This window comes from Haliotis rufescens, unplaced genomic scaffold (genome assembly GCF_023055435.1).
Source record: "Haliotis rufescens isolate VD_foot unplaced genomic scaffold, xgHalRufe1.0.p SCAF_1, whole genome shotgun sequence".
NCBI lineage: Eukaryota > Metazoa > Mollusca > Gastropoda > Lepetellida > Haliotidae > Haliotis > Haliotis rufescens.
This window is the reverse complement of record NW_025963779.1, coordinates 56,693,446-56,712,215: the sequence shown is the minus strand read 5'-3', so window position 1 is coordinate 56,712,215 and position 18,770 is coordinate 56,693,446. Positions and strand designations below refer to the sequence as shown.

Below are 18,770 nucleotides of genomic sequence, written 5' to 3'. Positions count from 1 at the left end.
AAGATCGATTTTCCTTAGTAAAGAAGAGCATGCAGTGTCCCAAGGTCATTGTAATTCAAAGAATTAGATTAAATTCATATGTGTTTTGTATATTAAAAAGCGACACTACAAGAATTAAAAAAACATCTCTTTAGGTACTACTTGTAACACGGGAACCCTTGGCTGTAATATTATCACCCTGGTCAATATGATATCAATATGGCTTTTTAAAAATTGATTTTAAACATTAAAAATATGAACGTGTTTCTTCTGTTCTATATTTTATTATTTACACCTTTGTGCGTGTTTACCTGATGCGGTGCGGAGATTTTGACATGTAGATTTCATCGCGACAGAAAGATAATCATCTTTCTATTGTCATTGATTCCCACGAGACCAGGAGATCTTTAGTAATTCATATAAACAACAAAGGAGACGGTGATCTGGTCCTACGGTTTAACAGCCTTTTTGTGAACTGTCCTTTTAATAGGCACTCTTTGGTTTTGACAGGACATTTTTCATTTCATGACACGTGTTTTAACAAATTGATTGTTAAGTCAATAAATTTAAATTGTATTAATGAATGTTTTGTCCATGACAGAAGCTGACGCTGTCAGTATTTGCCATGTCTTGATTATGAAGGACGTGAATTCCTCAGGCTAAATCATTTATGTCTTCAGCCAGAAGCGCTGCACGTTACGTCATGCTCTTAGGTTTCTTGTTGCGGTGGTTTAAGATATTGTTCCACGCAGAAGTCATCTCTCTTTAATATTGATGGAATATGGAATACTATATAAACATGTCAGCTCTAAAGTGTTCACCTCATTTGTTGTCGTCGACTGATGACTTTTATTGATTCAATTGCCTATCTTGATGCATAATTTTATTGAAAAGAATAGTCACTTGTAGTCAGAGAAGATGTTACGAGCTTTCAAATGCATACTGCCTTACGAGGATGCTAGCGAAACTCAAGCTCACTGATATGTGTGTATGCCCCCGGATATTTCTCATTTGAAGTAAAATTAAAATACAGTGAGTCAAATGACATTACATACACATTTCTTTGCGAAGTAGGCAATGAAAAGAAATAGCAAAAGAAAGGTATTCGCTTAAAAGTAAATAAATAAATTAAACTGAATGAGGAACAGAACAGGAAGAATAAATATACAAATTAATACATAAATAATTAACATAAAATACAGTTCAAAAATCAAAAAGATGATAGAGGAAGACAAATGAACAGGACATTGAAACAAAGAATAATGAAAAAGAAAAGAAAGAAAAATGAGTAGTATTTAAATGAATGAATGAATGAATGAATGAATGACACTGCTGTTATGACGCTCAAACGATGTCGATGATCCATGGTAAAGTTGTAATATAACACCCGGTGTTTTTGGCCTCCTTTCATTAACCTGCCACGAACACCTCGTCTCTTTTGCATCACTGCGTGACAAAAGGGTATATGAGACATCTGTCTTTTTCTTTAAACAATTTCCCCCCTGCAATCTGAATGACTAATCTTCACACATGGTTGGATTACTATCTCCGATTACCCGCGTTTAGCCTGTGGTCCCTGCCTCTGTGTCATATTTCGGACCAGGACCAGGCAGTTATAAGGGGAGAACGCATTTAGTGTATTTATCATATTCATGTATGCATCTGCGTGTTTCATTGTCTTCAAAATGTTAATTCGTATATCAGATACAGTAAAAATAATTCTGACCCGCTGCCTCCTTTTTTGTGTTTTGTGTTTTGGTCCTAGGTCCCAATGCGTGTCATAAATGGTGATTCGGAGGTCACAGTGTGAGGACTGAATAATGTTGGCTTTTTTTATCCCGACAACACGGATCGCAGCTTATGTTGTTGAACATTTGTATTCCTTGTCCTCGACTCGATTATTTACAAGCCGCCAACAACCCACTCTGTTAAAACGTCAGTTGAGTGAGTGAGGGAGTTAGTGAGTATGGTTTTATGTTGGAGTTATGATTTACATAATGTCGATAACCAGTAAAAACATCCCCCGTCCCTGTCAGTCTTCTTAATCTGATTTTTTTTCTCTTCCGCATTCAGATCTGTTTGGCTCCAGAGGCCTTCTTCAGAGTCACGAGGATAGTCTCGAGTCTTCGAATATTTTAAACTTGTTTGACACTTCACCTCCAATGCTTGCAATGACGTCACCAAGGGACAAGGGGGACAAACCCGAGAAACAAATAGGAGAGGATCGTGTCGGCACGGTGATGTTGTTCGGCGTTCCTATTGTTTGCTTATATATTGACAATAAAGAAAGACTCTGTCTTGCTCAGATTTCCAACACGATCCTACGGGATTTCAGTTACAACGAGATCCACAACCGCCGTGTCGCCCTAGGCATTACATGCATGCAGTGTTCTCCCTCGCAGCTTGAGATCCTCAGACGCACAGGGGCCATGCCCGTGTCCTCCCGACGGTGTGGACTCATCACTAAACGAGAAGCAGAGAGGCTAGTTAAATCCTTCATTGAGGACATTCCTCCACCAAGACTTCCCGAGGATTTTGCATTCAAAGTGAGCCATGCTTGTGGATGGGGTAGCAAAGGACTCTTTATGCCCTCCCGATATAACAGTTCTCGAGCAAAGTGCATCAAGTGCCTCACCTGCGACGCCTACTTCTCGCCCAATAAGTTCATATTCCATTATCACAAACTCGCAGGGGGAGAATACAAGCACCCAGATGCAGCCAACTTTAATTCGTGGCGCCGCCATCTTGTTCTGGCGGACGACAACCCATCTGAGACACTAATGCATGCATGGGAGGATGTGAAAGCTATGTTTAATGGCGGTTGTAGGAAGAGGTTCTCCAGTGGCAGTAGGTCGTCGTCGTCGTCGTCGTCGTACATGCCCCGGCCTGAAGTTTCTGATGCTGGTGCTGCTGATTCCCGCTTCCAACGACTAGGTAGTAATCCTTATTTTGGTGCCTTCGTCCCACCAACCAGCCGGACACACTCAGCCTTCCCTAACCCAATGTTCGGAAGGATCACCTCATACGGCGACTTCTTGAGATCGCTCAGTCTCCCATACAACAATCCGTGGCCAGGAAAATTGGATTTCCAAACACCTCTTAACGTCCCGGCTCATGGTGGCAAACCCGAACAATTTGGGCTACCAGGACACGGTGCCTGTCTCCCCTTGAATATCCCTTACCCCGCTCCCAGGAACTGGGCTGATGGCCACCTTCTGACAACGCCTTCAGCCATGGCTCCAGTATCATCAGCAATGATGTCGATGTCGTCGCATCCGTCACAGCCATGTTTTCCGGAGAAGGTCGAGCTTGCGAACAAGAATGATGTTGAGGTGTCGAACAAGAAAGATGTCGAGCCTGAATCAAGCACTGACAGTACAGACTTAGGGAATATGGAACCGTTGCCGGTCAAGAAGCTGAGAAGAACCACTCCAGAACCTGACAGCAGTATCGACGTGGAGAAGAATGACCTTGACACAGGGGCGAGTTTCGCCGATGACGTCAGTGATGATGAAAGTGCACGTGGAGACAAAGATGTCATTGATGTCGAAACAACAGATGCAAAGGTAAGATTAAATGGTTGCTGAAATAAACAGCCGGACAAAAGAAAGTATACACTTGAAAATTGGATGTGATCGATGACTGAAAACAGTTGCCGAAACACTGCAAACTTAAGATCTACAACACAACTATGATATCCGTTTACATATGTCACCGGGGCGGTCGGGTAGCCTAGTGGTTAAAGCGTTCGATCGTCACGCCGAAGACCCGGGCTCGATTCCCGACATGGGTACAATGTGTGAAGCCCATTTCTGGTGACCCCCGCCGTGATATTGCTGGAATATTGCTAAAAGCGGCGTAAAACCATACTCACTCACCATATGTCACATCAAATAACCAGTGTAAGCTAACATTAATTATGGGTGTTTTGTTCTTTTGTCTGGCAGTTTATTTCCATAGTCTGTGTATTAGTCCTTGGCGTGAAAGTGAAATATTGCTGACTGATATGTATTGAATAATTCACTCACACACTGTACCTGTCTGGTATTCTGGGTACACAAGTAGTTAGAGTGTCACTCGTCACGCAGAAATTCCAGGTTCAAACTTTTACATGGGTACAGCTTCGGTGCCCACTCTCTGTGTCCTCAGTCCTGACAGCGGTGGACTATTTCTAAAGGGCGTCGTTGTACTCACTTTCCCTGTATATGGATTCAAAGCCATAAAGTCAAGCATAGGACATTAGAAATGTATGAACAATTAACCCTTGTGTCAATGATTGGACATGTTCAGAGTATTTGCAACTGAGAGAAGCGCACGTAAAATACTTCGAGATCTATATAAAACCAGCGATAAATCATCTTCCCGAGGCAAGGGAGTTAACTGTGCAGTTCCAACCTTGCCGAACTGGGCTGCAAGTATGGAGTTACATTTTGGCTGGACAGATATTTTGCAAATTCTTTTTTATGTTTTTAATCAAGGTGCTCAGGTGGTTTGATGCATTACAATATAGATCTTGACTATCGGATATTGGACAATATGTTTCATCAGAGGTTGTCACAATAACACTGAAGAACCTCTTTAGTCCGGACACCCTATATTGCGGAAAAAGAAGTGCACTTACTGCAACAAACTATTAGACGGGAAACAGACCGCGTCCTCTATAAACAGTAGACGCGGGTTTGATTGCCAACAGGGTCTCGTTATGATAAATTGCCGCTGTACTAATACTGTTAGGGGGTGCGTAAAACCATACCGTTCGGATTAAGGAGGTTTCAGTTTGTAATCTATGCCACATCCTCTTGTTTGTAGAGCGCAGTACCTTTTATGGAATTCTAGAAAAGACATTGTCGCGCCATGCCAAACTTGTCAAAATGAACTAAAGCGCGACTACGCGATATTTTGACCAATAGTTGCATTAATGCGCTTTAAAAAATTCTGATTTTCACCAAAGGGACGACATCCCCGTATTTTTCAAGGTCAAAATATGTCGCTTTGTCGTCCCATCTAAAATGTGTCAAAAAAGGCTTTAAAATGTGCGGTAACGCGACAATGCAACATAACAAATATATCGCGTTGTTTCGTTGTCGCACAATAATCTTGCTCATTTTATATGGGGAGACAATGCAACAATGCAATATTGACGCCCTTTGCTAAAAAAGAAATGGTAAAATAGCACGACAGGGCCACAACAATTGGTCAAAATGTCATGTTACTGTTTGCTTGTTTGGGGCAACGTGACAATGCGACGTTACAAGGCGACGCGTTAATATCCCTTCTATGATTCCGTGGGTGCCAAGTCGTCTAAGGTGCAGAGTTGCGTCCCTTGGGCACGCCAGAAACCTATGATTGTGTGTTCGAATCCCGGTTCGCTCCGATTATGTTTCTAGGTATATCAGCACCAAACCCATGCTCGTGGGTTTCACCGAAGTGGTAAACGTCTGAGACCTGCATCACTTCGGGCTTTTCTCCCACATTAAGCTGACACGCCGTGATATAACTGGAATAATGTTAAAAGCGACGTTAAACCCAACTCACTCACTCTAGGATTCCTTAACTTTCATTGCTCCGTTTCCTGCAATGTTGGCCGTTATTCCGCCGCCTCATCCCACGATGCGACTTGTCCATTAATCAAAAGGTCCCCATGTCTCACAGGAGCAAGATTGGCATTTCCAAATTGATTTATGTTGTATTGAAGCGCAGTGTGACATGACGCTTGCACCGAACAATGTGTCCCATGTCACATGACCCATATTGTTTCGCAGAAATTTAAAACTGATGACTGGAAAGATAAAATAAATTCTTACAAGCTGATGTTGTTTTACAGAAATGTCAAAATGATAATTGATAAATAAATAAATAAATAAATACCACAAAGGAAACACTCCGTATGGTTGATGACACTTTATTCCAATTAACAAGTCACAATTAAGTCAGAGTTACTCTTAATTTCCATTTTACATGAACGCATGCCTAAAATACGAAATATTTATTTGAATATTATTATCCTAACATTGATGTTAGTCATATGTTAATGTATAATAATATATAACGAAACCTCGATAACCATGGTAACCATTCAATATATACTGCAGGGCAAAAGAAAGTATGCACCCATGTTTAATGGTGGCTAAAAATGAAACAAACAAGAAATTGTTATTTGTTGGTGATGTATTTGATGCGGGTACCATGGCTGTGTTTTGGACCAGAGCCCCGTTCCACAAAGCGATCTTAGAGCTAGGATTGTCGTAAGTCAGTGTTAAAGAATGGGAGTTACGAGATCGACTTAGCGCTCAGATCACTTTGTGGAACGGGGCCCTGATGTTTATAATGATTCAGCGAATGTTTTCCGTTTAGTAACTTTGTCATATCGTCTGCAATGTTTTGGCCAAATCCACGTTTTCTTTTGCCCGGCAGTTTATGTCGAGATAAACATAGTTCGAGTGAAGCGGAGTACTGATGTAAAAGCCTCTTGTCAATACGGATTCTACAGTGACCATTTAGTTAAATCGTATAAACGTTACATCGAGATAATGGAGTAATAATAGCAAGGTTTCAGAGTATCAATCATCTGCATAGATTCAACCTCAAGTGTATGGCATTACGAGCGAAGACTTTAACCACTCTCCTTCCCACTACAACGCAATAGCCCCGTGATGATTACGGGGTAGAATAGGTCTTCAGCAACCTATGGTTGTCGTAAGAGTCGACTATGCTTGTCGTAACAGGCGACTAACGGGGTCGGGTGGTCAGGCTCGCTGACTTGGTGGATGCATGTCATCGTATCCCTATTGCGTGGATCGATGCTCATGATGTCAATCACTAGAATGCCTGGTCCAGACTCGATTATATACACACCACCGTCATATAGCTGGAATATTGCTGAGTGCGGCTTTAAACATGACGTTGATGCATGTCATTGTATCCAAATGGCGTAGATCGATGTTAGCCATTTGTTCTGGTTCAGACTCGATTATTTACACACTTCAGGTAGTTTGAATATCGATGAGTGAAAACAAACGAACAAACAAACAACACCCCACATTACTGGCGTAATGCTATCAATGGTCTTCCTTTGACGTAGCGAACCTCCAGGGACATTTCCGACAGGACTAGTTTCTCCGTTGCGCTGCCCTCGGCGTTGTCTAGACTATCTCATTAGTGCTGTTTGTAATATGAGTACTTTCAAATTAATGAGGATGCCCAGTCTTTGTCGTTCCGAATTTCATGAACACAATGGGAACATTGTTCGTATAACGATCATCAACGTGCCTGTTTTGGCCTTTTGTGTGAAAAGGTAGCATTTGGCCTTTTCTCCGAAAACGTAGCATTTGGCCTTTTCTCTGAAAACGTCGCAGCATCACCACCGTTGGTGCATTTGTTTGCATTTGGTGTTTGGCATTTTAGGTTATTTCCATGCAACCATTTCCACATAAGATCTTACAAGAAGGATGACATACGTGTCCGCTGCCTAACGGTTAGTGTGTCCTTGCATAACCAGCAGTACGAAACTTCGAGAGTCAGAGGTTTTGTTACCGTCCAGCTGGCCCTGCACCATCAATGGGCGGCTTAATGGTATAAATGATACCTCTATATGAAATGTATGGTACCTTTATGTGGTAAATCTGATACCGGTATATGACATCAACGACCCCTCATTACGGCATGCAGGATACCTTTCATCATCATCATCATCATCATCATCATTTATTGTATTCTGGCCATAGGCCCATATACATACAATACGGTAAATATATACAATTTTGTACATGTACAAGTATAAACATGCAGACTTATATGCACAGAGATGTGCACGTGTACAATTTTGTGAAAAATAAGTCGCATCACATATATACCTTTATATGGTATACATGGTATTTCCAAAAGGTGTGCATGATAGTTCTTCATGGTATGCATGGTACATCCATATGATATTCGTCACTTTCGATTCCCCAAATGGATACAATGTGTGAAGCCCATTTGTGGTGTCCCTCGCCGTGATAATGCTGGAATAGTGCTAAGAGGCGTAAAATTACACTCACTCCCTATGCGGGATTACAACACCCCTGTAATGCATTTGTGATACATTTATGTAATATTTATGATACATCATTATAGTATTATGATACTATATAGTACATCTGTTACCTATTATGGTATTACTTATACATCTATATAGAAATTGTTATTCCTTCATGTGTATTAGGGTTTTATGATACATGTATATTTTATCAACGATACATCGATGTAGTATGTATGACACTGAATGTGTTAAATTTATGATTTTTCGAGAGTGAGTGAGTAACGCCGCTTTGAAGAGTATTCCAGTTATATCACGGCGTGTCAGCTTAATTTCGGAGGAATGGCCCTAGGTGATGAAGACCTCAAACGTTTATACTTTGGTTAAACCAACGAGCAGTATGGTGCTGACAAACCTAGAAACATCATCACGGCGAACCTGGATTCGAACCCAAGATCATATGGTTCTGGCGTGCCCAAGGGATGCAACTCTGTACAGTGAATTGCGGCCCCACCTGTGCACCCTCCCCCACCTCCACCCCGAACCCCAACCCTCACCCGCATCCCCAACCCCCTATTCGAGAGACTGATGCAGGTCTTCACATACTCGGTGAAACCAACGAGCACGGGTATGGTGCTAACAAACCTAGAAACATAATCGGGGCGATCGGGGAACCCACAATCATAGGTTTCTGGCTTGCCGAAGGGACGCAACTCACAGCGAATCGCGGCGCCTTAGACAACTGGGCCACCCGTGATCCCCCCCCCCCCCCCCCCCCCTCTAGTTGTTGAAGCGTTCGTTCGTCACACCGAAGACCCGGGTTCGATTCCCGACATGGGTACAAAGCGGCGTAAAAATCAAACTCACTCACTATTCGAGAGACTACATGCTCAAGTGTTGTGTTAAGACAATACAGATGCTACAATCTGACACAGCTTGTTACAATTATTACGCTGACCGTACATGGCATCTTACTGTAATGATTTAGTATACTCCATACCTTCAGTGCCGTAAACCAAAGCCTTCATGTCATTTTCAGGAGGAGGCACAGGCGCCATGTAAAGAATCGACGGAAGAGGATATAACACGTGTGTATTTCTACAAGTAGTAGAAGTTGGTTGGTTGGTTTGTTGTTTAACGCCGCACTCAGCAATATTCCAGCTATATGACGGCGGTCTGTAAATAATCGAGTCTGGACCAGACAATCCAGTGATTGATATCATGAGCATCGATCCACGCAATTGGGATCGATGACATGTATCAACCAAGTCAGCGAGCCTGACCACCCGATCCCGTTAGTCGCCTTTTACGACAAGCATAGTCGCCTTTTACGGCAAGCATCGGTTGCTGAAGACCTATTTTACCCCGGAATCTTCACGGGTCAGTAGTAGTAGTAGTAGTAGTAGTAGTAATAGTAGTAGTAGTAATAGTAGTAGTAGAAGTACTACTACTAGTAGTAGTAGTAGTAGTAGTACTAGAAAATCTAACTAAAAGAAAATTTGTTACCAAAGATGCCTTTTCATAGCGTTTGTACTGTCTTGTTAACTGCATCTCTTCCGAAAATCGGCATATATCTACAAGACTTGCTCGTGCATAAATATTGAACACAAGCTTCCTACAAATCCTCTGTGGAGTCCTTGTGGACGCTGTGGGTCTTACCTCTACGTTTGGTGTATGACATAGGCCTTTGATAAAACTTTCTGAATATTGTCCTTTTCTGTAGAATTGTTCAGATCTAGTGGGACAAAAAAAGGACACCACTGGCAAGTGTTACGAGGAGCGGTATCCTTTGGAATTACATGGTTTCACTGTATATAAACTGTGTACATTAAGTTGGTTCATATGTTGTACATCGTAGTGTACTTGGCGGTGTGAAAGTAGGATGCGACTGAGGGGATATGGACGTCAGACTAGTTGACTTGGTCGATGCAAGTCATCGTATCCTAATTGCGTAGATCGAAGGGGTAGAATATGTCTTCAGCAACCCATGCTTGCCATAAAAGGCGATTATGCTTGTCGTAAGAGGCGACTTACGGGGTCGGGTGGTCAGGCTCGCTGACTTGGTTGATGCATGTCATCCTATCCCAATTGCGTGGATCGATGTTCATGATGTCAATCGCTGGATTGTCCGGTCCAGACTCGATTATTTGCCGACCGCCGTCATTATAGCTCGAGTGCGGCGTTAAACAACAAAACTCACCCACCCACGCACGCACGCACGCACACACACAGACACACACACTCATCAATATTGACCTAATTGTATCGATTTCACGGAGTAGCCGACTCGTGGAAGTGTTTACTGACAATGGCCACACAGTAATGTAACTACTACTACACTGAGCGTGTGAATATCCCAGGCACAGTTGCATGTTTTACACTGTAATCGGGTTAGCGGAACACTTTCAGTTCCAGAAATCCCAAGTTGCGCATAGCAAACACGTCATCACGATTGACGTTCCAGCAAATGCCAATCCTTCCCGGGAATCGTTATCAAATAACATTTTACCATGATACCAGAACAAAATAAACCATTGTGCAAGAGAAAGAACATACATTGGGGATGTACGCCAGTGTTAGCTCCAGATAGGGTCTAATGACGTGTGTGATTTGGATTTATTAATCCCACAGTGAACTTCATTTCACAGGCTTGTTATTGCGTGCCGTAAGCCCTAAGTGGCTGTAAATGTTAACCACCATTGTGTAATCATCTGATGGCGGTGCGGATTCGAACTCACGATCAGCAGACCCTGGCACGGCCATTTTGCTCAGCGCCATAGACCACTGGGCCACCCTGTAGAAAGCGCTAGCTAAGGAATCTCGTGTGTGTATGTGTGTGTGTGCGCGTGCGTACGTGCGTGCGCGCATGTTTGTTGCTTACCGCCGCACTCAGGAATTTTCCAGGAATAAAAGCAAATCGCGCCTGGACAAGACAATCGAGTGATTGATATTATGAGCAACGATTCACGCCGTCGAGGTATCGTTGACACGCCATCAGCTACGTCTCCGAGCCTGAACATCTGATCAATTCTGTCGCCTCTTCAAACAGCATAGGTGGGGGCCAATTCTAAACCGGGAACTGGTGAGATGTGTCACGTCTTATTATCCAATGGTCAATAGCGTGAGCACAACAGACAGTCAAAGTAACAAAAACACTCAACAAGCTGACACTCCGGTTGATTTCATCTCGCATGGTCATCCGTTGCAGATGTTCTGCGACCTTTGTATTGATTTACAGTATAGAAGAGGTGCCGCATTTCGCTGTGTTGCTTCCCTTAGACGTGCCAGGATCCTGTAATGGTGGGGCTGAATCCCATACTCGCACCGATACTGAACCTTGGTTTGTAAGTAGCGTGCTAAAGCCGTGAACGTCAAAGACATGCCTTATTTTTTATTTCCTTCCACATAAAGCTGGCACGCCTTGATATAACTGAAATATGATTCCAAGCGGCCGTCAACTGTGTACTAAAACCGCAAGTAAACACGAGCGTCCATTCAAACAATACATATTTACTGGTCTTCTCTATTATTTCAAATGTGACCGCCTCCGTGGCCTAGTGGCTGAGCGTCCACCCGGAGAGCGGAAGGTCCGGGGTCCGATCGTGCGTGAACCTTCGTTGCTCTGCCGTTGTCACGGCGGCCATCAGTGTGGACGTGGCCCCTACAAACATCTTAAACGTTTTCCCTCAAATCGACAATGTATATTTTAGTGGGAATGACATAATATTGACTTGGGGAAAGGTTTACTGAAGGATTACTTTTTCGAATATTTGACGTGTGTTTGTTGAATCATAGTGGTTTCGCGATCGCCGACTACGGAAAGGTTCCGAGGTTCCTCCTTACACCATGGATGAAATGAAATAGAATTTCAAGCTGACAACAAACAATACAATTTAGACAGGGAAAGAGTATTCGGCGCTTCGACAGTCCGCAGCGATAATATAGAGTTTCGCGAACGGGCTATCGCTGTCAAGAGCTTGAAGTTGACCTCTATTCTCGAGTTAAAGATAATGGGTTCTTTAATGGGGGAAACATGACATATCTGAGATCACGATAATCTAGGACAAAACAGATTCACTTTCCAGTCAATAAATAATTAACTGTAGAGGCACCTATAAATCTTTAATCTATTGAAATGAAAACTTGTCACAATAGCGCTTTTAAATTAGTACGTATTATTTGCCACAATCCTAGTGTCCATAATAGAAGTAGATAATGTATAATGTATAATACAATGAAACTTCATCAGTGCCAGAATCCACTTTCCGGACAAATGATGTCGGGGGCGTCTACATGAACGTAAAACAATAGGGATTTATTGCATTATTGCATTTACGTACTTATAATTCCCAAATCCGCAAATTCGTTCATACAATATAATTGGGAATAAGATTAACACTGCCGGGCAGAAGACACTCGAAAATTGATTTTACAAACGTTATCAAACTGCTACTTGGCTGAAAAAAGTCGCCGAAACACTGCAACTTAAAGGTCCAAAACATAACTTTGATACCCGTATCAAACACATCACCATGGAATAACCATTTCTTGTTTGTTTCATTATTAACCACCATCAAACATTGATGTATATCTTCTTTTCCCCGGCAGTTTACTACAACGGCGTTTTTTCATCTACGTGAACTCAATTAAGGATTGACTAACAGTAAATATGATACTGTCTTTCTTTACTAATCATTTAGCTTTTACTGAAGAATATCGATATGGAGTTTGTATTATGTGTACACATTATCAAGACTTTGCTTTCCGTTTCCGATGCAGTAGCTGCTGATGCTGCCAAGAGTGGGAGTCTGGACATGGAACAACTTCAACTGATGCCAATAGGTGATAGCTCGCTAATTTAACACTAATCGATGAAACATGAATCTACCGTGAGTTTGGAAAAAGCTCAATTCTGATTGGTGAAGCAGAGGTTTCAAATCACAATAACTACCCCAGATTGATACAGCTGATTTGACGTTCGCATCACCGCAGAAGTTTATATTTATCGGAGAGTACGGAAAGTGAGAACCCCCAACATGAAGGTGGGATGTCTAAACACAATGTGTTTTCAATGTAGAGCAAGGTTACCAACTGATTTAGCCGTGTTCAATTCAACATTTGAAGCCTTTCGCTGCGCGTTCGATTCCAAACCCAATTTAGCGTATTTAAATTTGCAGGTACGCAACACTGTACGTTTCAATTTTCTCTCATAAATAGAAGCAAGATGACACCTTACGATGATCTACTTATTTGTAATATCCGAGGAACTGGACACCTCATTCAACCAATAACCTGACCATTACAATTAAACACTGATCTCTTTGGAACATATGTTTGTTAGTTCTGTGCAGAACTTATTTTTAGTACGTAGCGTCTATTAATAGTATGCCTATGTTACACTACGTGGTGGAATAGTTTGCCTCGGCACCAAGGGAGTTGTAAACTGACATCTTCAATTTCAACGTTCTGAACTTCACATTACTATAATAGTTGTTCAGGGTAATCTGGGTTATCAACTGTTCCTATTATAAAGGAGTAGCCTAATGGATAGCCTAAAGGGTAGCCTAACGGCCCGGGTTCGATTCCCCACATAGGTACAATATATGAAGCCCATTTCTGGTGTCCCCCGCCATGATACTGCGTAACACGTAACACTCAACTCACTCACTGTTAAAAATATATAAACCCGTTATGTCGAACTGACTATCTCGAAGATAACGATATCTTTTTCAAAATGATGTGGTAACCTTTTTTACAGAAACTATGCATCTGTTCTAAAGATGTTGTTTCACTGTCAATTTTCGCTACCCAAACCAGCATAACCACATTTTCTCGTATGGTAAAATTTGATGCCCTATTATTACTGATTCTGAAAACCCATGATGACATTCTGTCCAAATGATGACATTTCGAAAAACCCCACCCCCTAGCTGGTTATGGATCCTTTTGTCAATGTTTTAGACGGGCATATTTTTAGATATTTAATTCACAAAATGAAAAACATGGTTTGGTCAACCACAAATTTCAGTGTTCAATACATGCAACGTTTTATTCCCTGTTACATCTAAGTGCCATCATGGTAGTGACATTTTGTTAAATTTATTGCAATTTATATATCAACCACAACAATTATCTGTGAACCATCCATATTGAATGCTAGAAACACCCGCATGCTATCGCCAAAACATTATTGTTATAGTGTCAATGTTCCGCTCTCACACAATTTACTCTGGGTCAGACTCGGATGTGTCCCTAACTAATGCAGAAAGAGTCGGGGTATTTGCACAGAACAATCCATCTTCATCTACCAAGGATGTACAGTGATAGGCCGCAGTACATGTTTGTCCGTTGTCCAAGCATGAACATTCTGCTCCACATCCATCTGGATTGCACTCGCACACAAGGTCATCATGTAGCAGCTCTGGGGCAGCTGGTGACTGATTCATCATTTTGGGCTGGAGTCCAGGTCCATCGGAGCTTCTTTCATATCCATGTGTAGTAGCATGATGAAGTGTTGCCATGGAAACAACGGTCTGTCTTCATACCAGAAGCTGATAAGAACAAGGAGATGCAGATGGAAGGCATCTTCAACTGGTGGAAGTGTCTTTTCAAGAATGTTCTTCTTGACTGTCTTTTCACAATGTAGTGCATTTAACGAAGCACTGTCTGACTTGTCATACATGGCGCCCACAAATTTCATGGCTGATTGTGTTACTTCTTGTGCGATCAAGCCTTCTTCAAGGCCCAACAGAGCATGAGGTTGAAACTGACCAGCCTTCTGCATCATTAGGTGGTAGGCAGTACACTTTCCATGTCCAAAGAAAGAGCTCACAGTATCACATCCAGTCAGACAGTTGACTAATATTAGGTTCTTCTGTGTGCACAGGGATATAGCGGGCCAGTTGGGTGTGTTTCCCATCACGACCTGTCAAGAAGACTTCTTTCGCTTTGATTGCTGGCCAACGGCGTACCAATAGGACAAGGCAATATATACTCTGAGCTGTTGTACTGCACGGGCAAAACTACCATTATCACCCACTGAGATATATAATCTCAAATATTACTGTAACATTAATGCCACATAATCATTCTGATATTCATTAATTCTAAATGCGTTTACAAAATACCAGTAATAAACATCAACCTGTTTTATTTGCCATCACAGATTCTCTGCGGAATGCCGTTTCCAAGGCGATGACACAGCGAAAAGATGCGGAGAAAGATCACAAGAAGATACAGAGTGAGTTTGGAAACCGACCCCGGTGATAACTGGATAAAACTAAATTTTATTTAACCCTTGAACTTCCTCCAACGCAACCTTTTGACAATCTCTTTTCCAAAAGATACATGCAGATTATTGCAGTGATGATTTGTGTGTGTCATCATGATCAAATTGTTACATACCCTCAGTGATATCATCATTGGCCTCATTTTTTGGAGACATGGGCCCACTTGCACAAAGCGATCTTAGCGCTAAGATGATTGTAACTCCCATACTTTAACATAAGCATACTATAGTCGTAGCACTAAGATCGCTTTGTGCAAGTGGACCATGGTCGTGATCTCAAATTGGAGACATTGGCAACGGTTGCCCAGCGGTCTTTGCATCGGAACACGCTATATATAAAGAGTTGCGTCCCTTAGCCACGACAGGATCTGGTGGTCGTGGGCTCGTGTGCATGTGTTTCACCATGAGGCAAACGCGGGGGCACACGTGGATGTCCCCCTGCCCTCAGCAAGTACGCCATGATATAACCTAAATACATCTACTGCTCAAAGCGGCGTTAAACTCAGTTCACTCATATTTGTAGACATGCTGCGGCTTAGGGCCCTCAAGGAACTGGAACTCAGAGAGGAATTTGCCCGGCAGTTCTGCTCGATCAAAGGTTAGTTATAGATGAGCTGACATGTACACTTTTTTTTCTTTTTTTTTCTTTTTTTTTAAATTAAGCTTCTTTTATTAAGATCACAGACAATACTGAAATGAAATAAATTTGCTCAATGGATGATACATGATGTATTCAGTCTTCTTAGTAGAATTGATCCTTGACAATGAAACTTGTCAAGTTCTCATTATGAAACCTGAGAATGTCTAATGTCAAAAATTGTTCTTATTTCAAAGGATGGTAAAATCCCTCATTACATGCATCAAGCCGAGACCAGACAACTTCTATAGTCAGTGTTTGATGAATGAGGTCATGTGGTGGTTAAGTTGTGTTAGTCATGTACACTTGGCCCATGTCGGGTTACCGAGATGGATGGTTATGTGGGAGACATAAATGTTTAAAGACCTTCACGTACGTCCATTTGCAAGAATATTTCAATGCTAGACTGATATTTATGGTTGGTCGGCTCCAATGACTGACGCCTACAGTGTATGCTTGCTTTTTGCACCTCTGCTCGGGGCTTTCACCAGATTGCAAGACGTCCGCCACCTGCCTCAGATGGGCTATCTACTCACAATAGCTCGCCGTGGCATAACAAGGATACTGTCTAAAGCGGTGTTAAACCCAACACACACACTCACCCAACAACACCCAACACCCAACACATCAGTTACTCCCACTGAAAAAGTAAGAACAATATATAGATCGTCATTGTATAGTTGTATACTCCCCAGTGAGTTGAGAATGAATAGCCAATGCACAATGATCCATTGACAGAAGTATTAGAAGTATTAACTTGTCATTCTCTCTCTCTCTCTCTCTCTCTCTCTCTCTCTCTCTCTCTCTCTCTCTCTCTCTCTCTTTCTATCTCAAATACGACATTTTGAGTGAGTGAGTGAGTTTGGTTTTACGCCGCTTTGAACAGTTATATTATTATGTGGGAATGTATGATCCACGGTACGGTGCCGACAACCCTAGAAACCTATTTAGGCCGAACTCTTTCTTTATACAGCTGGGATGAGATACTGTAAGCTGACACATTACTGTTGTGTTCTCTTGTAGAGAACCTATGGTCTGAAATCGAACAGGAGAGGACCGCCAAGGGGGCCCTTGAAGAGAAACTGAAAGGTAATCCTCCATTAAGTGCCGAGGTATCCTCGGAATACTGAATGTCATCGATTAATCCGGCCCTCAATTATGTTCGCAAACGGTGGTGTGATATATATGTATATAGGCTGGAGGGTCAGCCAATGGTTCCCAGTCTCCCGTGACACTATAGGTTCATTCAGTTCCAACTTTCCCGGTACATTATTGATTCCTATTTTCAGAGACTCGCCAACTTCTCCAGCGGTTGTCACGACACATGCCAGATCCAGTTCTCCTCCCAACCTGTCAATAAAGCACAACAGGCAGGATACTTCTATGATTGTTGCAAACACTTCATGCATGGCAGCAATAATCTGCGTGTCAGTAACCACATGAACACTCCTTACGAACAAGGTCATGCCAACGAGAAAACTTCTTACTTGCAACGGTAGCTGGGCAGCATGACCTTTTAGTACTTGCGACATTGTCATGTTTCACATGGAGGTGATAACGGGTGCGCAACACTGTAACAATGTCATCAAGAACACCCCTTACTTGCAATAGTGTCATGACAACGAGAACATTCCCTCCTTGGAACAATGAAATGGTAGCAAAAATACTCTTTTCATGTAACAATGTCAAGATGCGCTATTCAAGTGCAATTCGTATTCGTTCGACAAGAACAATCCAGGAACACCCTTTACTTGCAACAATGTCATGGCACCAGGAACACCCCTTACTTGCAGCAATGTCATGGTATCAGGAACACCCTTTACTTGCAACAATGTCATGGCATCAGGAACACCCCTTACTTGCAACAATGTCATGGCATCAGGAACACCCCTTACTTGCAACAATGTCATGGCACCAGAAACACCCCTTACTTGCAACAATGTCATGGCATCAGGAACACCCCTTGCAACAATGTCATGGCATCAGGAAAACCCTTTACTTGCAAAATGTCATGGCATCAGGAACACCCTTTACTTGCAACAATGTCATGACATCAGGATCACCCCTTACTTGCAACAATGTCATGGCACCAGGAACACACCTTACTTTCAGCAATGTCATGGCATCAAGAACACCCCTTTACTTGCAACAATGTCAAGGCATCAGGAACACCCCTTACTTGCAACAATGCCATGGCATCAGGAACACCCCTTACTTGCAACAATGTCATGGCATCAGGAACACCCCTGACTTGCAACAATGTCATGGCACCAGGAACACCGCTTACTTGCAACAATGTCATAGCATCAGGAACACCCTTTACTTGCAACAGTGTCTTGGCATCAGGAACACCCTTTACTTGCAACAATGTCATGGCATCAGGAACACCCTATACGTGCAACAATGGCATGGCATCAGGAACACCCTTTACGTGCAACAATGTCATGGCATCAGGAACACCCCTTACTTGCAGTGTTGCCGTGACAACGAGAAAACTCACTACCTGGAACAATGCCATGCCAACAAGAACACTTCTCACTTGCAACAGTGACATCATAGCAGGAACTTTCCTAATTTGCAAATACACGATACCTCCGTCATTAGCCGGTGATATGTTATTGACATGTTGACAATAATCCAATCTATTTCCGACTCATGAATAGAGATTTCGCTTGAATACTTCTTTTTATCCGAGTTTTCTGAATACTAGTATATTGCCCGTAAATGGACATTGGACGTAACAGTGCAGAAGTGGATTTTACATATTATTATAGTTTACAAAGTGTTATTACATAGCATTTTGTGAATAGATTTCACTGGAACATATCACGCGGAACGTCTGCTGTTGT

At 42.3% G+C, this 18,770-nt stretch overlaps 1 protein-coding gene across 2 annotated transcripts in view; it reads left to right on the top strand.

Moving 5' to 3' along the window:
* The window catches only part of LOC124131516 (SKI family transcriptional corepressor 1 homolog-B-like), a 35,687-nt gene extending 18,356 nt beyond the window's left edge, over window positions 1-17,331 (top strand). The window contains exons 2-8 of one of the 2 annotated variants that reach the window (XM_046494811.2): window positions 2,053-3,545; window positions 9,036-9,084; window positions 12,779-12,838; window positions 15,162-15,236; window positions 15,808-15,882; window positions 16,945-17,010; window positions 17,211-17,331. In XM_046494811.2, the coding sequence (XP_046350767.2) occupies window positions 2,053-3,545; window positions 9,036-9,084; window positions 12,779-12,838; window positions 15,162-15,236; window positions 15,808-15,882; window positions 16,945-17,010; window positions 17,211-17,281 (1,889 nt within the window). In that variant the 3' untranslated portion in view covers window positions 17,282-17,331. Of the gene's footprint in view, window positions 1-2,052; window positions 3,546-9,035; window positions 9,085-12,775; window positions 12,839-15,161; window positions 15,237-15,807; window positions 15,883-16,944; window positions 17,011-17,210 lie in introns of both variants that reach the window. The other variant, XM_046494810.2, reaches the window with a different exon arrangement.
* The last annotated feature ends 1,439 nt before the right edge of the window (window positions 17,332-18,770 follow it).